This window comes from Mirounga angustirostris, unplaced genomic scaffold (genome assembly GCF_029215605.1).
Source record: "Mirounga angustirostris isolate CCGP_5_RB_7025 unplaced genomic scaffold, mMirAng1.0.hap1 SCAF_12, whole genome shotgun sequence".
Classification (NCBI taxonomy): Eukaryota; Metazoa; Chordata; class Mammalia; order Carnivora; family Phocidae; genus Mirounga; species Mirounga angustirostris.
The window spans coordinates 67,077,910-67,104,806 of NW_026991720.1; the positions used below are offsets into that span (position 1 = coordinate 67,077,910).

General features: G+C 35.6%; 1 protein-coding gene across 1 annotated transcript; it reads left to right on the plus strand.

Moving 5' to 3' along the window:
• The first annotated feature begins 6 nt into the window (after nt 1–6).
• SEM1 (SEM1 26S proteasome subunit) lies at nt 7–25,690 on the plus strand. The gene is made up of 3 exons (XM_045864668.2): nt 7–211; nt 19,274–19,367; nt 25,484–25,690. Exons 1-3 carry the CDS (start codon nt 136–138, stop codon nt 25,524–25,526), a joined length of 213 nt encoding a protein of 70 aa, XP_045720624.1. The 5' UTR covers nt 7–135; the 3' UTR covers nt 25,527–25,690.
• The last annotated feature ends 1,207 nt before the right edge of the window (nt 25,691–26,897 follow it).

A 26,897-nucleotide genomic window follows, 5' to 3' on the forward strand; every position in this document is an offset into this window, starting at 1 on the left:
TCCGTTGCTCTTCTACCGCGTCTCTATGGTAGAGCCGGCCTCCGAGGCGGCAGCGGCATTGGTGGCTTCGGTGAGGAAAAGTGAGAGTTCTAACTTTCCTTTTGGCCTGAGAGGTTTCTGGCGCGGAGCGTCGTCATGTCAGAGAAAAAGCAGCCGGTAGATTTGGGTCTCTTGGAGGAGGACGACGAGTTCGAGGAGTTCCCTGCCGAAGGTAACCGGCTGGGCCCCGGCCTCTGGGCCGCGCGGACGGTGACTCAGGCCTCCGGCTGGAGTCGGCGCGGATGCTTGGGCTCGGCCTCGAGGCGCCCGCGGGAAGTCCGGACCCCTGCGGCCGGCTCTCGAGGCTCTGCACGCGCGACCCTCCGTGCGACCGGCTTCGGGTTCGGAGTGTTTCGGTGGGCCTCACTAGTGAGGCTGAATGCCTTCTGCTTCCTTATTGGGAGGAGCCACGGTGACCTGGGCCTCTAGCTCTGAGTCCGGGATGGTTGGTCCTTTTTTTTTTTTTTTTTTTTTTTAACTCTTCAGCCGAGTTACCCGCCATTTCGTTCGTGGCTGTATAAACCTCTTTTTTCTTTATTTTCTTGTAGTGTAGCAGCCTTCCTTTGTCCTTAAACCATCCAGAATTAAATTGCTGTACCTGCTTAGGCCAATACTGCTTACCTTTAGGACTTTACAAATGAAGCCTCTTAAGTGGGATGGGAGGATCAGGTGTTGGTGGGTAAAAAGACGTTATTACCCTATGCTTGTTTCTCATTTTTGATCACTTCAAACTAACAAAGTTTAAGGATTTACAAGATGATAAACGTCTACATTTTTATTAGTTTTCATGGTTACCAAGAGGAACTTTAGTTTTCTCATTGTAAGTGAAAGCAAATAGCTAACATTTACTGGGTAATTACTTGTCTAAGTGTTTTGCTTATATTCATTTTCACAGTTCTAGCGACTAGGTACCGGTATTACCGTTTCTCAGATAAAGAAATTGAAGTTTGGCACTATTAAGAAACTTGTCCAATGTCACATAGCTGGCTAGAAATGATGGATACCTTCTAGGAATGATGTACTGCTTCTGTTTATTTTTTAAATTGTTGTTGCCAGGTAGGTTTCTAGAATTATTTGCTTTATTGTCTGTTATGTGTAGGATAAATATTTGTCTTGTAAGAAAAGGCTACTATTGGGTAGCCTTTCTGAAGGTGGTAGGAAGAGAATTGTGGTTAATGGTGTACAAATCTGTTACGTTAAGCAATTACAACTTCACTAAAATTGTCCTAAGTTGTACCCCATCGTGACCCTATTGTGCATAAAAACCACATAGCTTGAACATTTGTTCTTTTTATTTATGGTGTACTCTATTATTTTGTTTAGCGGTAGAAGACATTAGTGTTCATATGACACAAACTCATAAACTAACCCAAAGCACATTTCAGTTATGGGATTCATTATATATTGAGGGGATTGTTTTTGTTTTTGTTTTGGTAGTGGATTTATTTGTCCAGACATGTTTTCTCTTTTTTTTAGTAAGATTTTATTTATTTATTTGAGACTAGCGGGGCAGGGGAGAGACAGAGGGAGAGGGAGAAGCAGGCTCCCTGCTAAACAGGGGGGTGGGGGGGCTGGATCCCAGCACCTGGGGATCATGACCTGAGCTGAAGGCAGACCCTTAACTGACTGAGCCACCCAGGCTTCTTTCCTTTACCTCACTGTCAAGTTGGTTCATAATCTAACATTGAGCTATACAGTAGAGAACTGACTTATTGAGGGCAGGGTCAACTTTTTACTCAAACTTCATATTTCAAATAGCTTTTATCCATTGTTTATCACAGTGGTAGGCACTTTGTTTACATTATATAGTCTATCACTACAACTGGTGAGGAAGCCGATGCTTAGATTTAAAAAGCTTGTCATTAAGTAGTCAAGCCAGGATCTGAAAGGTCTATGTGACTCCCCAACATAAGCTTTATTTTTAACCTTTAGCAAAGTGCCTGGCACATAGTAGGTGGTTAATATATGTTTGTTGAATGAATAAACCTGCATTTAAAGCAAGTAGTTGAGAATTGACTGCTTAGAAAGTTCTAGAGATAACTGTGTATCTAATGATACACATGATTTTTCTCAGCAACTTTGAGTTCATCAGTTTTTGCAGAATATGTAGTTTGTTTTTATTCTAAGTTTATGTTGTAAGTTTATATTTGTTCAAAGTGTTGGTAGTCATATAGTAAAAAATCTCATTAAAGTTACAAGGAAAAGCAGAGAATATTTTTTAGGGGGGCAGGGGCTGAGGGAGAGAGAATCTTAAGCAGGCTCCATGGTCAGCATGGAGCCTGATGCAGGGCTTATCTCACAACCCTGAGATCATGACCTGAACCGAAATCAAGAGTCGGTCAATTAACCAATTGAGCCATCCAGGTGCCCTGAGAATTTTTTTTTTTTTTTAAAGACCAAGGCCTCTCATGATCAGCCAGTTTGTTAAAATTAAGTAACTCACCACTTAACTGGTCACCTTATAAAATATTTGTTGTCTTCAGGTTTGGATGTGTAGAACCTAATTCATTTAGGAATTTTTCCTTTAGAATGAGAAATAACATTGAAATGTTCAGGTTTCTATGTTTCTTCTGTGGTTTATAATTTAGACAGGTTTTCCTTTTGTGTTAATTTGAATTGAGATTTTGCTGGGTACAAAATTAGCCCAATAGGTGAAACCAATCAATATTTACTAATAAAAACTCTTAATAAAAAAACAAAACTAAAAGAGAAAAAACCTGGAAAAATATCACCAAGGAATTACTGAATTATTTATCTTTTGAGACTATACACTTTTAGTTTGTGTATTTGTTTTTTATGGCCTAGTCATGGTTTAGTCTCCATTGCTGTTCAGTTGTGATCCATGGACCAGCAGTTTTGGCATTAACTGGCAGCTTATTAGAAATGCAGTGTCTCAGCCTAGACCTACTGAATTAGTCTGGACGTTACCAAGATTCTTTAAAGATTTGTATGCACATTACAGTTGGAGAATAAATGGCCTCTTTTGAATTTTTTAGTATTTGAATTTTCAGTTCAGTGATTATGCCCTGAATTACTTTCCAAGTTCTCTGCCTTCTTTGGAAATTCTCTTTCTTGTGTTTGTCCTTTTGGTAAATGTGCCATTGACAAGCACAGTAACAGATAAAACTTAAAATGGCCTATAATCATCTTTTCTGTCTAGAGGAGATCTGATTTTCACGGGCCTTGTTGCCTCTCTGCTCCAGAAAGTGGATGTAATGGATTGTCCATCTTTTTTGGGAGTGTTGTTGCTTCATCTTATCCCAGATAAGAACTTGTTTGGTAGGATGTCATTCAGTCATTTTAAAGAAGGGGAATTTCTGTTTTAAAAAGGAAACTATGGTAATGTGTTTTCGTGGAGCCTCTTTGTTTCTTCTGAATAGTTCTTCAGTGGTGGTGGGGCACAATTCTCTGAAGGTCCAGAGGAACAAATGCTTCTTTTTTTAAAAACTTGTCATTATTTAGTCTGTGGATCTGTGTTACATTGGCAGTTCTTCACAGTTACTCTAACTGATGGGTATATGATCTGGTCATTAAGAACTGTTTAAAAATCGGGCGCCTGGGTGGCTCAGTTGGTTAAGCAACTGCCTTCGGCTCAGGTCATGATCCTGGAGTCCCGGGATCGAGTCCCACGTCGGGCTCCCTGCTCAGCGGGGGTCTGCTTCCCCCTCTGCCCTCTTCCCTCTCGTGCTCTCTGTCTCTCATTCTCTCTCTCTCTCTCAAATAAATAAATAAAATCTTTAAAAAAAAAAAAAAAGAACTGTTTAAAAATCATGTTTAGGGGACACCTGGGTGGCTCAGATGGTTAAGCCTCTGCCTTCGGCTCAGGTCATGATCCCAGGGTCCTGGGATCGAGCCCCACATCGGGCTCCCTGCCCCGCAGGAAGCCTGCTTCTCCCTCTCCCACCCCCCCTGCTTGTGTTACCTCTCTCGCTGTGTCTCTCTCTGTCAAATAAATAAATAAATAAAATCTTTTTTAAAAAATCATGTTTAGGATCTTTGTGAAATGCATTCTGCAACTTTTTGACTATTTAAACTGAGAATAGGCTTTGTTAGGAGGACATTCAACATACTGGGTGTAATTGATTATAATTAATTTTGGAGGCTTTGTCATGGTTAGAACTGGAAAGCAACTTAAAATCTAGAGAAGATAAAACTTGTCAAGCTCATATAGCTAGGTTGGTAGTAGTAGAGCAGGGTCTAAAACCGAAATCCTTTATAATTTGTTTAAAATGTCAAAAAAATTTTCATCAGATATTGAAAGGATATTTAAAATATTTTCATTAATCACCTTTCTCTGACAATTAGAAGTGGGTGAGAAAAGTGGGAAGAACAAGTGGGCCTTTAGGTTCTTTTATTCTCTTCTTTCTGTGCCAGAACTGAGAAGGGTTTTTGTTTTGGTTTTTTTTGTTTTTTGGGGTTTTTTTTTCGGGGGGGGGGAACTTTTTAGAATATTTAAAAGGAAACTCAGTTTGCTTCCAGAAGTAATGATATTTATAAGGAATTCTAATACTAAGTATTCTGTAATTTTTCTATGATCAGTGGAAATGCTTCATTATCTGATGAATTCAAGAGGGGTATACTACCTACCTTCCCACCCTCCTTGAGAAATTGCTGGGTAAGAGACTGTTATTGATGGAAATCTGTCTGTTGAGGCAGACAGTAAACAAGCTAGTGGTCCCCTCTGGAATAACTGAGGTACTCTCACCTAACAAAGTAGGGCATCTTACAGTGGTTCTTATCCAGAGAAGTATTTTTGGATGTCACATTTACCTGACAGGTGCAAATGTGAAGTAATGACATTTAGGGGTAGAGGCCAAGGATTTTAAATGCTTGTTGTGCATAGACCAGTACGGTACAAGAAGAATTGTCCTATGAAAAATGCCATGGAGAAATATTTACATTGATTGGATTCCAACTGGACTAAACCATCAATAGGATTCCTGAGAATCTTAAATATAAAAGCAGATACAACTGATATTCACTGTGTCAGATAATGTACTAGTCAGTTAACTAATGCCCAGAGGGGCTCTGCTATTTTCAATTATTAAATGTAATATAGTGGACACATAAATAACACTATCACACATTTAAATTAGTTACATGGTGGTGGCAAGAAATGGAGAAATTGTGTTACTAAAAATAAAATAAATAAATAAATATGTATGGCAGAGTGCCTGTTGAGTGTCCATTTATGGTAATCATATGCAAGAAGAAAGTTTTTGAACCCAGGGATGGAAAAAGTACAATGAATCTTAAGATCAGACCTAGGTTCAGAATCCATCTCTCATCAACTTGTAGATTGTCAATTAATGTTAGTTACTTAATTTCTTTAAAATGCTTTTTTAGTATTACATATGTGATAATTGTACAAAAAACTGCTTAGAGAAAAACTTAAGCCTATAAAAGGGCATAAAGTAAAAAGTAAAAGCACTGTTTCTCCCTGCCTGTCCCCCAAAACATTTGCCATACTCCAGGGATAGCCACTGTTAATTGTTTTTTTTAGTATCCTTCCAGAATTTATGTATATATTGTGTGTTTATATCTATTTTAAAAATACAGAGGACCATATACTATTTTTCATTCTAAAGCAGTTCTTAGTTTGTCTTTGACTTTCATGATTTTGACACTATTGAAGTTTACAGGCCAGTTATTTTGTAGGATGTTCCTCAACTTGGATTTGTCTGATATTTTCACCTGATTAGATTCAGGTTCTACACCTTGGCAGGAATATTGTAGTTGTGATTCTGTGTTCTCATTGAATCACATTTGTCCCATTACTGATGATGTTCACTCTGATCACTTTATTAAGGTAGTGTCTATGAGACTTTCCAACATTAGATTACTCATTTTCCCTTTGTAATTAATAGGCATTTTGTGAAACTGGAAATATAAAATTCCATTATCAAACTTTCAATTTATTAATTTGGTTATTTATATCCATACAGACTCATGGATTCTCATTTAATGGGTTATAATATGGTGCTATTATTTATTTTGATCCTCAAATTGTCCTATATTTGAACATGGGGAGCCCCTTCATACTGTCCTCTGTGACCATTTGACATGGCACCATCATTTTCTGTGCATTTCCAAGCATTCTGACACAAAAAGGTATTCCAAGTTAATCTTGTTCTTTCCCTGCTCTAATCCTGGAATCAGCTGTTTCTCCAAGGAGCATTTCTTTTAGTGGAGAATGATATTCAGAAGGCAGGATCTTAACTCCAGTTTTGCTAGTTGCTTAGGGGACCCTCTCAGTGGAAGGAACTAGGAAATATGCAAATGTGTGTATACATTTATACACTTTTATATTTATGTGTGTGTGTGTATAAAACCATAAGTTCACACAGTATATCTAATTACAGTTCAACACCGCAGGGTTCATTCTAGCTCTTTTTCTTTCCATATTTGTAACTCCCTTCCCCAGCAGTGAGAAACCTGGCTTTCATTGTCTTAAATACATTTTCTGTTTGGTCATCCTGCTCCCTAGCCAATCTTTGTTGCCCCCTCCACCCACAGTTGCCTTTCTTATGTCACTTGGCCTTCAACATCTTTGCCAGGCCACCCTCTCCCCTCCTCACTTAAGCATGGGATGACTTCTTCACCCAGTTCAGATCTGACACACCAGTCACTCTATGTTCTGCCTCTGTGGGAATGCCCTCTTGGCTCTGCCACCTCATCTGGTACCAGGTGCATTTTGAATTTTGACATACAGCCTTAAATTGCCTTCGAGAATGGTTATACCAGTTAAAATTTCTATCACAGTTTACCTCTTCCCTCATAAGGTTGCCTATTCTCCATATTAAGCATTTTAGTTGTTGTGAACCTGATGGATGAAAAATGCAATGTCATCATTTTGATTTTGGGGATTGATTTGAGTGAGATTGACCATTATGTTTTTCCTTGAACTGTTACCGTCTTAATCCTCGGTTTCTTCATATGTAATTTGTGGATAATAGAGTTATGTATTACATGAGTATGTTAATCTGTTGTAGCTGCCATAGCAAAATACTGTAGACTGAGTGGCTTAAGCAATGGAAATTTATTTTCTAACAGTTCTGGAGGCTGGGAAGTCCAAGATTGAGGTGTTGGCTGATTCAGTTACTGGTGAGGACTCTCTGGCTTGCAGACTGCTGCCTTCTCACTGTGTCCTCACAAGGTGGAGAGAGAATGAGCAAGCTGTTCGGTGTCTCTTCCTATAATGGCACTAATGACATCATGAGGACTTCATCATGACCTTACGCAACCCTAATTACCTTCCAAAGACCCCATCTCCAGATATCATTACATTGGGGGTTAGGGCTTCAACATAATTATTTTGGGATTCAGGGAAGGATACAAACATACCAGTGATAACATGTAGATTGCATAACACAGAGTTTGGCACAAAGTGGTATTCAGTAAACATTAGTCCCTTTTTTTTCTTCCCTCTAATCTCCTTAGAGAATTGGATTTTGGATATTTGGTATTAGAATTTGAATTGTTTCTGACAAATATTTTATTTGTAATTTTAGGTATATCCAAAATTAAGCTTGTTGAGTTTGTTATTTAAAAATTAATTTATTTTCTAGGATTAAAAACTTTTAATTTCCAAAAGTACTTTAAAAATAGTGTATTCATATAAAAGATAAAGATACATAAAACAATAGCATATATTGCTTAAGGGTGCATACAGACGTGCAAGAGGTATAAAGAAATACAGTGGAGTTAAATAAAACCCAAATCAAGATACTGGTGCTTGGGGACGCCTGGGTGGCTCAGTTGGTTAAACGTCTGCCTTCGGCTCAGGTCACGATCCCAGGTCCTGGGATCAAGTCCCACATTGGCCTCCCTGCTCAGTGGGGAGCCTGCTTCTCCCTCTGCCTGACGCTCCCCCTGCTTTGTGGTCTCACTCTTTCTGACAGATAAATAAATAAAATCTTAAAAAAAAATTACTAAAAAAAAAGATACCAGTGCTTGGGAGGGGTTAGTGAGAGGTGTGGTCCAGGATATTAAGCAGTAAAAATTACTTTGAAAAACTGTTTGGATTAGCTGTTTCACTGATTCTATAGAATAAACAAGCAGTAAGCAATTGAGACTTCAATATTTAACATTATTACTGGATTGTTGTTAAACATTACTCATTGAAAGATGTGATGAATTGTTGAGAATATTAAGGGGAAAATAAAAGTTTCAAAGACTCTACTTATACTCTTCTTCTGAAGTATTAAAAATTCACCAAATGGGGCGCCTGGGTGGCTCAGATGGTTAAGCGTCTGCCTTCGGCTCAGGTCATGGTCCCGGAGTCCTGGGATCGAGTCCCGCATCGGGCTCCCCGCTCTGTGGGAAGTCTGCTTCTCCCTCTGCCTCTCTCTCTCTCTCTCATGAATAAATAAATAAAATCTTTAAAAAAAAAAAATTCACCAAATGTATTTTTTTTTCCTGTGTTGTGTTGTACATGTAATGTTTGGTAGAAATAGTATTGTCTTTATTCTGGAACATTTTTCTTCTTACTTTCCTTACCCCTCAAGTTCCTGTGAGGTGATTGGTGCATAATAAATGATTTATTCATTCAATATGTATTTGTTGAGTGCTTCCTATAAATCTGGCACTGAATGGTAGTAAGTAGTAAGTGCTTTAGATACATAGTCTCATTTAATCCACATAGCAGCTTTATGAAGGTTTTATGCTTGGGGCTCAGCAAAATTTGGTAATTCACCAGGTCACAGTTAACTAGAGGTGGCACTGAGGCAAACTTGACTCCTTAGGGAGATACTTGTCTTTGAACTTAGAAATACGAGAGAGGCAGGGCACAGTGATTTTCATAGTAAGCTTGAGCTTTTTAGTATTTTGGAAGTGCTTATCTTGGGAGGTGGAGCTCCAAGCCCTTCCCTCTCTACCCCCAATTAAATCAGAGCAACTTTGCTTTTGCTTATCTTTATCTGTTGGGCGTCTGGGTAAGATTTCACTTGAGTTTCATTCCAGTGGTGGGGCTGGGATAGGGAGGGCAAGGAATTAGACAACTGGTAGTAAAGTGTAACTAACAGCAGTTGAAAGTAAGTGGAAATTAGTTCTGTACAAGGTGAGGTAGCAACATTGGAACAGAGCTTTCAAAAGATACAAATGTAGAACAAGGGTTTCCAAAAGAAGGGGAAGAGAGTAGATACTTGGAGGTGAAAAAATAATTTGTTTGTGTGTTTTATTTGACCATAAAAATAGTGGTTGTAAATGCAAGTAGTTTGGGGCCTAATACTGGAAAGCTTTAAGCCAAATGTCCAGTTTGGACTTTATCCTTAGATACATGAGAAGTAGAGTTTTTTTGGTTTGGTATGTGTAAGCTTCCTTTAAGCAGTAGGCAGTTTAGGAAAAATCAACCCAGCAAAATTAATTTGGAAAGATAGAAAAGAGACTGAGTCAGGGAAACTGATGAGCAAATTGTTGAAGTAGCTTAGCTGAGGACTAAGGGCCTGAGAAAGGTAGTTATTAGGAAAGAAGTGAAGAGAGTGACACAAGAGTAACAAGTGAGCTTTGGCAACTGGTTTGATAAGGACCGTTGGGAATAAGAAATTGGAGGTTGTGATTTTGCACTTGCATATCTAGTGGAAGACAGGTGGTGGGGTTCACTACTTAACTCAGTCATATGGAGGATCAGAATGAGGGAATTGAGACAAGTGTAGGGCATTAAGGCTTGCAAAAGATGAGAGTAATGACTTTGGGGAATTTTATAAAAGTACAGAAAAAGAAGCAAAGTCAGCAAGACATTATTGTGGAGCCATTCTCCAGAGGCATGTATTTTTTTTTTTTTTTTAAGATTGATTTATTTGTCAGAGCGCAGAAGCAGGGGTAGCTGCGGGCAGAGGGAGAAGCAGGCTCCCCGCTGAGCAGGGAGCCCGATGCGGGACTTGATCCCAAGACCCTGGGATCATGACCTGAGCCGAAGGCAGTCTCTTATCTGACTGAGCCACCCAGGTGTCCCCCGAGGTGTGTATTTTTAAATTATCGATGAAAGGAATTGTGTTTGAATTTCCTTATTTTAAAATATAAGAAAAATTATAAATGGTTATGTTAAGTTATTTTGAGCCTCTATTTCAGACTGCTGACCACAAATAACTGAAAGCTCCCAATGGTCTGGTAGCAACATCATTTATGACTTGCTTTTGGTTGTTTGGTCTGAAGTTCCTCACTGACATTTTTGGTCCTTATTGGAGAAAATACAGGAATATTATGGTGCTGTGCTAGGTACTGATTTTTTAGCTACTGAATAGATGTTAGATCTCTAGGATATAGTTGTTTTTATATCGTGATAACCTATAGAACTTACATTTTTTGTTTTAATCTATTTTATACAGTTTAAGCAAGAACACGTATATTTATCTCAAAATGACTAGATTTAGTGTGGCTTCATTATCATATTCATGAGCATAAAGATGATGTTTGCAACTATTGCTGTTCCATTTTACTTACCTATGATGATAGGTAGTTCTCTACATTTACCTATGGTGGTAAGTTACAATTAAGAATTTTTCAAACTTTCACTTGTTTTTTAAAATATTTTTCTGCATTATAGATGCACATTTTTTTATTTGAAGAAACTTTGTTGAGAATTAGTTTGTTTATATTTAGGGTAGCTTTACTGTTAAGGATTGAATGAGAATTTGATGCTCCTACACATTGGTATAGAATAGGGCATTTGCAACCCTATTTGATATAAGTGGAATTTCTTCTTTACTTTTCTTCAAAATAGTATACTTCATACTTTTAAGAAATTTTGGAATGTGTATTGGAGAGTGGGGAGAGTAAGTAATTTCAAAAATACTAAGTTGAGAGAAAACCCTTTCCATACTTAATGTCAAGGTGATACTTAGATGAAGTATGTGGGATCTTTGATAGTTCAGATTTGTGAAATTTAAGGCTAGTCACAGATACAGTTCTCACTGGCAAATGTGAACAAAGCCAAATTTGGGGGCAAAGTCCTAAATGATTTAGAATTCCTAGAAACTTATGTATTAGGCATCTGTTATTGGTTACTTCCAATTCTGACTTCTTAAAATATGGTAATTTTTTTACCAGTACACATCTGGAGGCCTGCACACTGAAGTAAACACAGCTGTGGTTATTTAAATGATAATCACAATCCTGGCAATGCATTTAGTGTTGAAGATAAAGTGTATACTTTATGAAGTCAGCTAAGTATTGAAGGAAAGCATAGACATGAATCAGGTATCCTTTGTTTCATTTTATTATTTTGCCCTTTTCAAAAACTATTTTTGGGTTTAAGCCTTAAAAAGGAGTGATTAAATAAAATTGCATAGTTATCGGTAGTTATAATTGAAAATTAAAACACAAATCAGGGAAATATTGCAAGAAATGCCAGATACCAGAGATTACAACAATCATGGCTTTTTTTTTTTTTTTTAAAGATTTTATTTATTTGAGAGAGAGAGAATGAGAGAGAGCATGAGAGGGAGGAGGGTCAGAGGGAGAAGCAGACTCCCTTCCGAGCAGGGAGCCCGATGCGGGACTCGATCCCAGGACTCCAGGATCATGACCTGAGCCGAAGGCAGTTGCCTAACCAACTGAGCCACCCAGGTGCCCCAATCATGGCTTTTTAATTTACACATTCACTTAGTATGATTATACATATATTGTAATTTACATATATTGCAACATGTACAGCATGGAAGATTTATAAGTGTTTGGAAATAATATTTGGATATATTATACCTTATCACTTAAACTTCTTACATAATATGTTTAGTACAATTTTTGTTAATAAAATCTTTAACGTTTCCACCTAAAATAGATTATGGATTCCCATTTGTCAGTATGAATGAACACATGCTTCTTCATTGGTGCTTTTGTTAAATAATTTAAAATGCTTAATAAGTTGTAATTCAAAAGGTTATATATTGTCTTAGATTCTTCACCTGTGGTAATTGGAAGGATAGTATGTTATACAGATTCAGTGTGTCTTACTCCTAAGATAAGGCAGTAAGTTTAAAGAGTAATATATTGAAATTCATATGATGATTTGTGAAGAATTTAACCAGCTTTTCTATTTTTGTATTTTTGTATACTCAATAATATAATTATGAAGTGCTGTATAATACTACTAAAGAAATACAGAACTATCATTATGAATTTTTTTTGTGGGCTCTACCTGAAATTTTAATCACAGTACTGTCCTGCCCCACCCTCAGGAGCTAGTTTCCTTTTTTTTACTTTATTTTTACCTCCTTCTTTTTCCTTTCCTTGCCATTAAAATAGCACAAGATGGTTTTTAAAGGAGGGAGAGATACTTTATCTGTATGCTAGATGATCATCAGAATTCAACTTTTTTTTTTTTTTAAAGATTTTATTTATTTGAGAGGGAGAGAATGAGAGACAGCACGAGAGGGAAGAGGGTCAGAGGGAGAAGCAGACCCCCCGCTGAGCAGGGAGCCCGATGTGGGACTCGATCCCGGGACTCCAGGATCACGACCTGAGCCGAAGGCAGTTGCTTAACCAACTGAGCCACCCAGGCGCCCAGAATTCAACTTTTTAAACCAAAACTTGTACCACTCTTAAAATTTTAAGACACTGTTCAAACTAGTTTCTTTCATGTTAAGAATTTTGACTTTTTCTATCCTATGTAGAGTTAAGAATTGGGAGCTCCTACAAAACAAGTTATTGAATCTGTTGTTTCTTATTGGTGATTCTCTGAGGAAGCTGGATATATATTAACATGTTCGATTTTGTGTTTTGTTTTTTTAAGTCTCTTTAGTTAAAAATTCTTCAGTTAAAAGCCAGCTTGAATGACATCAAATAATAACAGTATTGAAATCAACATTTTGAATCAGGTCATAGTAAGATTAAAAGTTCCAGGGGTGGGGGGGAGCTATGTTTTTACTCTTCTTGAAAAGGTAGGCCTACAAGATTAGAGAAATGTTAAATAAATATTCTTTTATTTTATATTTCTAACTTAAATCTTTTGACACATTTTTGTTAATTAGGGAGTAGTGTTGATAGAAATAACCTAGTTAACAATTTAGGAAGCTGTTTAATTAGAAGTGTTGCAGGCTAAAAAAAAAAAAAAAGAAGTGTTGCAGGCTGATATGAGGCTTTGTTCTTAGAACTTTAAAACAGTTCAGTTGTGACTTATGTCACCCCCTTTACTCAAGAACATATTATCCAGTCTTAATATATTTAGATTATTTTGTGGAACATTACACTCCATTAGATATCTTTATGAAGACTGCTTAAAGTATCAGTAAAACAAATACTTAATGGGAATTCCTATTTTTAGGCTCAACACAGATATCATATTTAAAGTCTAGGATTTGAGGTCATGAAATATTGGTAGAAAAAGTTAAATATTTTCTTGTAAGACAGTCTTCACCTTCTTTGTTTTATAGTAGTGGTAATGGTGGTGGTTTTCAAACAAAGCAGGTATGATGTACAGTGATCTCCAAGGCTTTCTCTAAAGTTCTGTAATTTTAAGATTTTTTTTTTTTTTTTTATTCATGAGAGACAGAGCGAGAGAGAAAGGCAGAGGGAGAAGCAGGCTCCCAAGGAGCAGGGAGCCCGATGCGGGACTCGATCCCAGGACCCTGAGATCATGACCCGAGCCGAAGGCAGACACCTAACCATCTGAGCCACCCAGGCGCCCCTAAAGTTCTGTAATTTTAAACAGTACTTCATCTTAGCCATTTTATAAAAACTTGAAGTGTAAAACCAAACCTTGCTACACTGCAAGTGTAGTGATATAGTTAGTTTTATGTGAATTTTTTATACTGGAAGACCTTAGTGTAATTAGCACAACACGAGAAAATCCTAAGCTGTCCATTAATACTATTAGACACTCAAAGAAGTATAGGTTATAGTAAGACTGGAGGGAATGTGGAAGAATGCATATAGTCATTGTTCACTTGCCATAAGAGGAATTATGAATTTAGTTGTCCCAACACAAGTTCAACATACAAGAATACAAATTTCTATGAAAATTAAATTTGAGATTATTTGAAGTGCTTTATTCAATTTTAATTTTAAAATTAAAATCAGTATCACAGAAATATATCTACCGTTTGAAATGAGTCTCCTTTTTAATTTAAAATTTTATCTTAGCTGTACCCAAAGCTGCACCACCTTTACTTAGTGTTCCTCTCATGTACTTAACATTGCAATTTCTGCCCCCTTATTTTTTCCCTTAGAATATCTTACTTCTTTCTTAGATTTCCCTCTTAGAAGAATAAAAAGAAAGTTTATACATAATATTATAATGTATATAGTGAACGGTTTATTATTGATTGCAACAGCAATATGAGAATTAACGGTACTATTTTATCCCAATACCAAATGATTAACTCTTAACTAAGTCACTTTTCTAGTCTATAAAGGTGCAAAAAAGTTTTTCTTTCAGTTTATTTTAGCTTTGGGAGTGTGTGTGTGTGTAAAAATGGGTTGGGCACCTTGGTGGCTCAGTCATTAAGCCTCTGCCTTCAGCTCAGGTCATATTTCCAGGGTCCTGGAATCGAGTCCTGCATTGGGCTCCCTGCTCAGCAGGGAGTCTGCTTCTCCCTTTGCCCCTCCCCCTGCTCGTGTGCACTCTCTCTCTCTCTCTCTCTCAAATAGATGAGTAAAATCTTTTAAAAAAATAAAAATGGGTTGCAGTAGCTTTCTGATCACAATTCCACAGACTAAGGGGAATCCTTAATGTGGTTCCCTAATTTTAAACTTTTTTACTCTCATTATAAAATATAGCTAGTTTCACAAACAGAATAAAAATTTTCAGTTTGAGTTTCAAGGTACTGTAGAAAATATAAGGCTGTTTCTAGCCCAGTCAATATTGACATGTAATTAATACTACTGTTAAGTATTACTGTTGTTAAGGACCTCAGAGAATAGCATAGGAATTGAATTTAGGTAATTACAGTATTCTCTGTTTGAAAATAATATTGCTGAGAGATACAAGAAAATTTATGTGGGTAAAAATACTTTTGATTATTGAGAGCTTTTATTAATGAATATACATTCACTGCCTATATACCCAATAATTAAAGTTGGGTATACATTCTGTGTGTGTGTGTGTGTGTGTGTGTTTTAAATAAGCTCTGCACCCAACGTGGAGCTTGAATTCATGACTCTGAGATCGAATTGCATGCTCTGGGGTGCTTGGGTGGCTCAGTGGGTTAAGTGTCTGCCTTCAGCTCAGGTCATTATCTCAGGGTCCTGAGATCTAGTTGGCTCCCTACTCAGCAGGGAGTTTGCTTCTCCCTCTCCCTCTGCCACTCCCCCTGCTTGTGCTCTCTTTTAAATAAATAAAATCTTAAAAAAAAAAAATATCACACGCTCTACCAACTGAGCCAGCCAGGTGCCCCTAAACTAAAGTTGGGTATACATTTGACTGAGCTTCCTAACAACCTGAAATAAATTGCCTAAGAGAAACTTTTTCATCTTTTCAGGTACTGGGGTCTTAAATTTCCCCCATGATCTCTCCTTGGGGAGCATTGGATGAAATGATCACTGTTCTCAAAGACATTCTTAAATATAATTGAGAATTTTACATGACCAATTCATAATACATGATCTTGTTGATCTCTTCTGTGTTGAAATATATACTCTTGGCTTCACTGAAATCACACTGGCCTCTGTTTTCTTGAGATTGACCACTCAGAGGGCACTTGAGAAGTATAGCTCCATTTACCCAGTGTTTTATTGAGTGTCTGTGGTGTGCCCAGCACTCAGCTGTGTGCATCAGAGTTGCAGATTTAATAAAATGTGGTTCCTACCTGAAGGTTTTGAATAGTAATGGACAGGAATGGTGGTGGCATTTTAGGCATCAGTGGAGGAATGGTATAAACTGTGTAACACTGGGGAGGAGAGGACAGAAAGAAGACTACAGTAATATTTATGAAGGGAATAATCCTAAATTAATAAGTTTCAGTAAGAATAGGGAAGGAGAGACTTATTCTGGAGATAATTGGGAGTTGAAATGGAAGGGACATAATGAGTGATTGTGGTAGTTGAAGGAGAAAGAGTAGTTAAGAAGCCTCCTAAGTTTCTGTCTTGGGGGACCAGATAGATGTACTTTCTTCCATTCTTAAATCATGATGATGACATGTATTGCATTCAAAAATTTTTGTTAGGTATATAACATAATGAATAATATACCCATATTATGAATGATTGTTGAATAGATTTAAATTTATATGTACTTTATTAAAAAAACCTAAATTGTACCTTTTGTTATTTTTCTTTTCAAGTTGAAATGTTCTTAGCCATGTCTCTAATAAGTAATTACTAAGGTGAAACTTATGGCTAGGACGTATTAAGAGAGAGTGTAACTTTACTGTTTTGGGAGGGGAAGGGGTTATAACTACAACAATATACAAGGTGTGATTTAAGAGTTTTGTTTCATCTTTCATAGCCATTTGTTGTGCATGATGCTAGGTACTGTTTGTAGTTTAAGAATACAAAGGTAAATAACACAGAGTTGTTACTCTTAAGGAGCTCAGACACCAGTAATGGACATAGACATGTAAACTGATGATTATGGTTGTACAGTATGTAAGTGCTGTAATAGAGATAGACACAAAAGAGGGGACCTAATCTCCGAGGGTAAGGAGGAGGAGATGGGCATAGGGAAGGCTTCCAGAGTTGATTTCCAAAGTGATTTTGGAAGTTTGTACCTTTTGACCCCTCATCCATTTTGCTCACCCCCTACCTTGTCCTCTTTTTTAATACTTTTCTATAGGGTTGAAAGTTTGAAAAGTAGTAAAAAAGAGGACAGGGTAGGGGGTGAGCAAAATGGATGAGGGGTCAAAAGGTACAAACTTCCAGTTACAAAATAAATAAGTCATGGGAATGTACTGTATATAGCATGGCAACTATAATAATACTGTATTGCATATTTAAAAGTTGCTAAGAGAGTAAATCTCAAAAGTCCTCATCACAAGAAAAAAATTTGTAACTATGGTGATGGATGTTAACTAGACTTATTATCATTTTGCAAAATATACAATTATTGAATCATTATACTGTATACCTGAAACTAATGTAATGTTATATGTCAGTTGTACTTTAGTTAAAAAAAGACAACAAATACCTAAGGTTTATCAGTTGCTAACATTTTGTCATGTTTACTTTATTTCTATCATGTATGATAGAAATATATATGATATATATCGAATATTTTTGAGAACCACTTGCAAGTAAACTGTTGACAAAATGACACAGCTCTTAAATATTTTAACATGCATGTCATAAAGGGGGACATGTCCCTCTAAAACAATTTTACAATCATGTTTAAGAAAATCAACATTAATTCAATAATATCCAGATACACAGTCCATATCCAGACTTTACCAACTGTTCCAGAAAATGTGTCGTCACTTTTTTCCCCAATCCAGAACGGTCCCTTCCTTTTTTTGTTTTGTTTTTCATGACATTAACTTACTTGAAGATACCAGTTATAAAGAGTTTCACATTCTGGATTTACCTGATAATTCCCTCATGATTAGATTAAGGGTCAGCATTTTTAGTGAATACTACATAGGTGATGTTTATTTCTCAGAGATATATGTCAAGTTGTCGAAATTTATTGATGTTAAGTTTAATCATTGGTTGAGATTGTGATTACCAGATCTACAGGATAGGTACTCTATCCTGGAGTCCCAGCTATTTTTCACTCAATAGTTTTAGTATCCATTGTTGATCCTTGCCTGAATTGTACTGAGGGTTGCAAAATGGTAATTTTCTAATTCTGTTATTCTTTCTGCATTTATGTACCTGGGAATGGTAAAGAGCATCCCCTCCCCATCATCCCATCCCCCCAGCATATTGCTATGGACTCATGGATTTTTTAAATTTAATTCAGTGTGTCATTCTTTGTGATTCTTAAGTTATTCCAGATTTGGCCAGTGGAAACACCTTAAAGCCAGTTTTTGTACCTTTTGACATGTTTTCGGGCGTTATAAAAAGGAATCCCAAACTTATCTATTAACTTCCTTATTCCAGATCTGAGATCAGCCATTTCTTCAGGGAGCCATAGTTCCTTTTAATGGAGAATGGTATTTTAACTAATTAAGGTTTTTTAATTAAGTATATATCAGGCCAACTAGTAGGTTCAAAAGATGGCAGAAAGACAGATGAGGAACAGCATGTTTGATGAATAGAAAATTTTAAGCAATTTCAAAACAAGTAAAGTTAGGACTGAATAAAAATGAAGATATTGTGGATTGCTCTTCACCGTTATTTTTTACGAGGAAATGTGTATACGAGAGTACTTCAAGCTGCATGACTAACATGAGTGAATCATCCCAGTGAATTTAAATTTAAATAATTAAAAATATTTGTTTTAAAACAAATATATCACACAAAATCATAACAATTTTTTATAATAAAGCTATGTCAAGATTATAGCAGGTGGTGCCTCTTAAGTAGGACAGCAGAGTATGCATAAACTCTCTTCTGGGATGGTTTGATGTCATTTAAAAAAAAATACATAATGACATTATCACCCACGAGGCTAGATTTTTATCAGGATCAAGAGAGTAGAAGCAAGAAGAACCTGATAGAAGAATATTGCCATTGTATAGGTAAGAAATGATAATGCGAATATCTGAGGTAATAAGGAAGGAGATGTTAGCTTATATATGTTTTCTGAGTCTTCTAAACAAAAGCTAAAATTTAACCCCTCTCCCCACCACCAAAAGGGAAGGAAGAAAAAAAGAAAATTGGGAAAACTAAAAACTACAACATTCCTCTTTGTACATATTTACATTTGTCCTCTCTTTAAAAATAAAAATTTTATATTGATGATAGGCAAATGTTAGTGATGCTTATAATTTGGTCCATTTTTTTATTTATGTATGACTTATCATTTTTTATGTTTAGAAGTTTTAAATTTCAGGCTGGTATCTTCCTGCTCCCCAACTTGCTTTCGCATTGTTGGTGCTGTATTTTGGAAGATTGTGAAATAGACCTTATAAAAATTAGCCCAAGGAAAAATCAGGAAAGTAAATATCCTCCTGAAACTATAATACATTTTCATAGCAAATATAATTTTTTTTGTATTAACTTCTGTTTAAGATTATCTGCAAATTCAAGAATTGAGAGAACAAGACAGCATAAATTGAGATTTAAGGAGGAAGTTTACCATTTCTTATAGATATGGTATTAGATGTTTTGAATTGTCTTAAGTGGCAAACTTTCTGAAGTTTCTGTATTTATGGAAATAGCATGTGAGAAGTATTTAGACAGCATCTGTTTTTGTTTTTAGACTGGGCTGGTTTAGATGAAGATGAAGATGCACATGTCTGGGAGGATAATTGGGATGATGACAATGTAGAGGATGACTTCTCCAATCAGTTACGGTAAGTTTTAAGTCAGATTTTATATAGCTTAGTATTAATTGTAAGAATGGAATATGTAACTTACATATGATAATTGACCTCTTTAAAAGATAATCTTTGAAATACATTTTTGAATTATGAAAAGGAAAACCTTTTACCTTCATCTGTGTTTCTAAACATGAGTACTTTGTGTAATTGCATAGAACTTTTATTCTTTCTAGTTTCTTTACAAAGGTAGTTAAATAGAAGCATATTTGCTGTTTTTTATTTTAGTGGGTTTAATTCTGTCAACATTAATTTTCCACCAATGTTGAATAACTCAACAGAAATTAGAACCAGAGTGCTAGGACCCAAAAGATTGGTGATTCTCAAACTGGAATGGAGATTGGGGTGATGGGAGTGTACTTTTTCATATTCATGTACAAATTTACCTAATATGATTGATTAAAGTAAAATTCATATATCATAAAATTAATCACTTTAAAGTGTACAATTCAGTGGCATTTTGTATAGTCACAATTTTGTGCAGCCATCATCTCTGTGTAATTCCAAAGCATTTCCATCACTCCAAAAGGAAGCACCATACCTATTAAGCAGTCACTCTGCAGTCTTCTTTTCCTGGCCCCTGGCACCCACTAATTTTCTTTCTGTCTATAGATTTGCCTGTTTTAGAGAAGTCATAAAAATGGAATCATACAATAAGTGATCTTGTGTGTCTAGTTTCTTACAGTTGGCATAATATTCTCACTTTTCATCCATGCCACAGCATGTACCATACTTCATTCCTTTTAACGGCTGAATAATATTCCATTGTGTGATATGCCACAGTTTGTTTATCCATTCATCAGTTGATGGTCATTTGGGTTGTTTCCAGCTTTTGACTACTGTGAACTGTGTTACTATGAGCATTCATGTACAAGTTTTTGTTTGAATACCTATTTCCAGCTTTGGGGATATACTCCTAGGAGTGGAATTTCTGGGTCATGTCATAATTCTGTTAACTTTCTGCAGAACTGCCAAACTGTTTTCCACAGCAGCTGCACAATTTTACATTACTACCAATAGTGTATGAAGGTTCTAAATTGTCCACATTCTCATCAAAACTTGGACTGGTATCTCATTGTGGTTTTTATTTGCATTTCCCTAATGACTAGTGGAGAGCCTTTTTTCACATATTTGTTGACAATTTGTATATCTTCTTTCAAGAAATAATCTAGTCAAGTCCTTTACCCATTTTTAAGTTGGGTTGATTATTTTTTTGTTATTGAGTTGTCAGAGTTCTTTATATATTCTGAGTACTAAGCTCTTATCAGACCTATTATTTACAGATAGTTTTTCCCATTCTGTTCACTTCCCTTTTCACTTTCCTCATAGTGTTCTTTGCACATAACTTTTTAATTCAGATGAAGTCCAGTTTATCTACTTTTTAAGAATTTATTGCCAAATTCAAGGAAAATTTATCCCTGTGTTTTCTTCTCACAGTTTTAGAACTTTAGTTCTTACATTTAGGTCTAAGATCCATTTCAAATTAATATTTGTACATTGTTTGAAATGAGTCCAACTTCATTCTTTTGCAAATGGGTATCCAGTTATACCAGTGCCATTTGTTATAGAGATAATTCTTTCCTCCCTAATTTTATTTTGTTTCAACCCATATGTATCTGTCTTGGCCACAGAGTTATCTAAGTAAATTGTACTTTGCTCAAATCAAGATCTAGCAGTTCTACTGCAGTCTTCTAGTTTTCTAGTCTAGTATATTTGTTCAAAAAGAAAGATGATTTATAATAAATTTAATGATAATGCAGTACCTTTTGTTCTACACTGCGTTTTTCACGGGCTCAAAGGCCCTACATTCTAAAGACATTTTAGTATTTTTCTGGGGACTAATAACAATTTTATCTATCACCTTTCTCCCCTTTTTGGAAATAGCACAATTTACCTTTCACTGTTATTCTGGTACTTTTACAATTCTCCATGATTTCTCAAAATGGTTGACTCTGTTTTTTGACTATATCTTTTCATTTTTTCAGTGCCCTGAGATGTAATTATTCAGAGTCTAGAGGTTTTAAACTACTTTAATGCAGTTTAGAGTTCTCTCACCTGTCTTACTTTTCAATTTTGTGTTAATGATGTTTTTCCTGTTGCCGTTTTATGAACAAGATAGGAACAATAGCTGTTGAACAATAATTCCGCTTTTTCTCTAAATCTGTTAATACTACATCTGTTCCAAGCATTGGATCTGTTCTCATTCTTCTTTATTCATGTATGGCTCTCAGAGCCTTTTTGTTCTTTCTATAGCTCTTAGTCCATTCTGGGATTAAATTTTGTGTACAAATTCTTGGCACTTTTCTTTTTGTATTAATTTTTGGTTTATATTCTTTTAAAACTGAGCAATGTCAGAGAACACCCTGCCTTTTCTCTCTCTCTCTCTCTCTCTCTCTTTTTTTTTAGTAGGCATGCCCCCCTTTCTTCCCTCACTAGAATCATATTTTGCTGTTAGAATATTTTCAGGCCTTCGAACTCTGTTGATCCCCATTCTGAGTTCTTAATCATCTATCAGTTTTTTCTTTCCTGTTATCTTGAAATTTTTCAAGTTGAAGCTAAATGAGTTATCTTCCTTTGCTATTCACAAAAAAGTCAAATTTCTTCAAAATGGTTTTCTTTTTTGTCTTTCAAAGTCAGAAAATAGCACTTTTCTCTTAAAAAATTAAACTAAGACATTATTAAATACTGGGTCATCTGGGTGGCTCAGTCTGTTAAGCATTAGACTTTGGCTGGGGTCATGATCACAGGGTCCTGGGATTGAGCCCCACATTCGGGCTCTCCACTCAGCGGGTAGCCTGCTTCTCCCTCTCTCCCTGTTCATGCGTGCGTGCGCTCACTCGCTCATAATAAATAAAATCTTTTTTCTTTAAAGACATTATTAAATACAGTGATCTTATCAGGAGACTTTTAGTAGTAAATATATTGATAATTGGATTTCTTGCCACTGCTGCATCTTGCCTTTCTGCTGGTTTGGAAGTAGAGCATTATTCATATATTATTTGTGGCTTGTTGTTTATACAATACACCTACACAGTGTTCTTATGTTTTCTTGTGTTCTGCCTTTAGGTTTGGGGATTTCCATAAGAGTATAAATTTTGATACCTTTATTAGTGAATAAGATTTTTCTTCTTATTTCCCTGTTTGAGTCATGAGTTTCTTTCTACATGTGGGTTGATATATCACCAGTGCTATAAACTAGAACTTACTGTATTGGTGGAAATGTTCTATAAACTGCCCTATCCAGTACAGAAGCCACTAGCCACATACGGCTCTTGAGCACATGAAATGTAGCTAGTGAAGCTGATGAACTGAATTTTTCATTTTATTTAATTTTAATAAATAGCCATAAGTGACTCCTGTATTGGACATTGCAGCCTCAGATAATACTTTTATCTTTGCTTTAAAAAAGTTGTCATGATTAACAAGTCTCCTGCAAAGATGTTCTTCCTAGTCTTTGTAAAACATATAGAGGTCCTCAATGTGATACTATAAACCATGGTAAAGCATATGTTTTACTGTGTTCTGATACTGTATATGGGTCCAAATTCCATCTAACTTTGGAGAGGCAGTACATTTTCTAGAGTCACTCTGATTCCCCGGGTTCCAACTCTGGATCTCCCTTTTATTAGCTACATGTCTTAGCAAGGACTTAGCCTTCCACTTTCCATGTTTTTCTCTTAAACTGTAATTACCTTTAACAAGTAAAATTAGAAAGAAAAAGGCCACCTGTATCTCCAAGTAACTAAAAGTCAAAGAGAAACAAATGTATCAGAAGCAGCAAAAACAATGACTTTTACTTCTTGGAGTTACTTGGAGACACATTCAGTAGAAATGGGTAGGATTAATTTTTCTGACCTTGCATCACATGTTACATAAAAAAATCCAAGAAGCCAATATTGTTCTTGATTTACCATGTCAAATACAGCCACTGTCCTATAGCAGAATAGTTTCTTGGATAATAAGAGTTCTCAAACCTACCAGTGGCTATTTGTCTTATCCTTGTTTTGTTGAAAAAGGAAAGCTGCTGTTTTTGTTTCAAATCGTGTACATTCACTATGTGGGTCCTGTGATACTGTTCCAATTGTGCTGAATTTCTTTCTCATCTCTTTCTTAGGTTTTTTTCATCCCACAGGCTGATGATGATACTAGTGTGTTTGTATTGTTTTGTGTTTTGTACTTAGTGGCCTCGATTTATTTCCTTTTAATTTTTTTGTATGTCCTAAATTCTAGCAAAAAAACTTCATCTTCTCCAAAAATAGAGAAGCATATCATAATCTCCTTTGTGTTTGTTAACAGTTTATAAATGTAATTGGTCACCACCTCCTGTCAGGAAGGCAGATGCAAACCTGGACAGATCTGGTGTACTTGTTAACTAAATTGTAGGCTGATTTTCGGGGATTTTTGTTGTTGTTGTAAAATAAGAGAAAATGAATAATCTACATTGATTCTGTTAAACGCAGCAGAAAGCTATTATTTAAGAAACTTTTAAAATTATTTCCTTTTTAAGTAGAAAACATGAACAGATAAAATCTTTAATCTCCTGGAAAGGGGTCGGGGGTGTGTCTAAAGGAAGCATTTTGGTTAAATTTACCAAGGGAAGGAGTAGTGTCAGAAACTTGTGCTGATCTTTTGACTCCTAAATGAGTGATTTACCACCAGCCCATACTATCCTCTACACCTGAGCAGAAGATAAAAATGTTTTATATGAATAATCTCTGGCTTTAATATTATTTAATATTATTCATGGACTTTAGGTCAGTATTTGTATTATAAATAACTTTAGTGACATTTGGGTAAATGAATAATAAATATTATACATCATTCCTACATTCCTACATGTGTTTTTTTGTGTTGTGTTTACATTGGATAGTGTGATAGTGTCCAAGCTAAGTTATACTTGAGAACAAATGTCATTTTATCTTATTGGATGTAATGGTGTAGGGCACATTAATTATACTTTACATTTATACAATGTTTTATCATATTTTGGCCCTGAAATAATTTTGTTGTGAACTTCTATAAAATTGAATTGTAGCAGAGAAGTTATTGATGATACTTGGAGTGGTAGTTCAGCTGAAATTGATGATAGGGCTAAACTTTTTTGTGCATCGGTTTTATACAAAGCATATCAAAAATTGCAATTGATATTCTTAAAGTATGACTGAAACTTCAGCTTGAATAAATTACTTAAAATTATAAAATGTCTTTTTAAAGGGTATATATTTATAAGTTTTTGGAGGTTTTTATACACATTTAAAATTTTTTTTTTTTTAAGGTTTTATTTATTCATTTGAGACACAAAGATAGAGAGCATAAGCAGGGAGAGAGGCAGAGGGAGAGGGAGAAGCAGGCTCCCAGCCGAGCCAGGAGCCCGATGCGGGGCTCGATCCCAGGACCCTGGGATCATGACCTGAGCCGAAGGCAGACGCCCAACCATCTGAGCCACCCAGACGCCCCCACATTTAAAATTTTTAAAGTAAAATCTTGTTTAGTATTTTATAACTTATATTTATTTTGTCTACATATAGTTAATGGGGAGTAGTTCCCATGTACTTTTAAATTTGATTAATAATTTTTGTCTTGGTCAGAGCAGTAGATCTATGTCAATATGGAAAGCAGTCTGTTTATTCTTTATGTGTAAATAGCAATAATACCTATTATGATTATAAAATTCCTAAAAATTTGATAACAAATGTCTTGTTTTCTTAGCCATATGGTTGATAATTCTTAAAATTTGTTTAAATATTTATTATGAACAGGACATTTATTTGTATGGTATTTCAAAGATACTTCGAAGATAGTGGTTAATCTCTCACATTTCTTCCTTAAATAGATTTATCAGAAAAGTAAGGAATATAAAATATAAGTTTACTAATGGGAAAGCAGAATTTTATTAGCATTATGTTGATTCACATTTGGATTCCTTCTTACCCAGATTTCTTTTAAGGGTATAAAGTAAAAGCTACTTGGTAGTATTTTATATTGGTGCCTAGGCTTGGCTCATTGTTTTATTAATTGTATTATATCTAGAAACATTGTTTCTTTATCATGAAGAATGTCCAGTGATGTTGTCCTTTTGTGTTTTATTATAGAGCTGAACTAGAGAAACATGGTTATAAGATGGAGACCTCATAGCATCCAGAAGAAGTGTTGAAGCAACCTAAACTTGAACTGTTTACTAAATTCTAGGACAGAGAACCCAGGATGGGACACTTAAAAAAAAAATGTTTATTTCATTACCTGCTTGGATTTATTTTTGTTTTTGTAACACAAAAAATAAATGTTTTGATCTAATCTTCGTTTGGTTCAGAAGTCTCGATCTTTTGCTTCTCCCGTCATTAATTTTCTCAGACTGCTTATGATTTTCTAGGACTTTATTATATAGAGACAGTAAATTTATCTGATCCCCAATTCAGTACTTTTTTTTAACCACATCAATTTAATGTTGATCTTATTTATAAGGTTACTTCTTTTAAGTTGCATTTAACCTTAATCTCATCTGTATTTTGAAAACTTAGGGAACATTTGCTGACATCTCTAAGGTGACCCTTTAAAACCTGTGTTTTAAAATATTAATCATTTTTAATTGCTATGATTAGCTTCTGAGCCATTAATAATAGTATTAATAGTTGATAGAGTAGTATTAGTACTTAAAATCAAGTGGTTTGATCACAGTCTAAGAACAGTGTCCTCTGTCAAAATTGGTGAAGTCGTCTCAAGATACTTTGTTAACATAGGCATATTCTCAGGTACTACATAACAGTCATTTGATATAATTAAGATTCTGCAAAGTGATTATCATTGCCACATCTACTTTTGTGAGTGGGAGATATAATTTAGTTGGTAAAGGATTCTTCCTCATTAAGACTTAGAATGAAGCTAATGTATAGTTTTTATTAGGAATATTTTCAAACTTGAATGTGTTACTTAAAGGAGAATTAGCAGAACTGTTGAATAATTTAGAGTGTAAAATTTATGTGACATGATGTATTAACACCAAAATAAAATTGGGTGCCTGAAAGTTAAGCCTCAAAATGATTTTGAACAGAAGTTTTTCTCCTCCTAAAACGAGCATAAATCTGCCTTGCCTACCTGGAGAACTGCTAGATGATCAGATAGACTAAGGAATAAGAAAGAACTTTGGAAAGTATAAAAGCATCTTCTGTATTTATAATCCTGTAGTGCAGCACAGGCAAACATGCTACTGTTGTGACATGTGAAGAAATATTTTGATGTATATGTTCTTGGTACTCTGGTCATTGATTATCTTTAGACACCATATGACAGTGTCAGATCATTACCCAGAAGGATGGCCACCTCATATGACTTTAAATTGATGCAAGGTACAATTTTGAAACCTTATAGGAATTGGGCAGAGGCTTTAATGGGTCTTTATTAGTTATCTAGCGTTTTGTTCTTAATGAAATTTCGAAATTTAGTTTGTTCTTTTCTGTTAAGGATTGAGTACCTGAAAATTGGTATTTGGTATTGGGATGATGAAGCCAT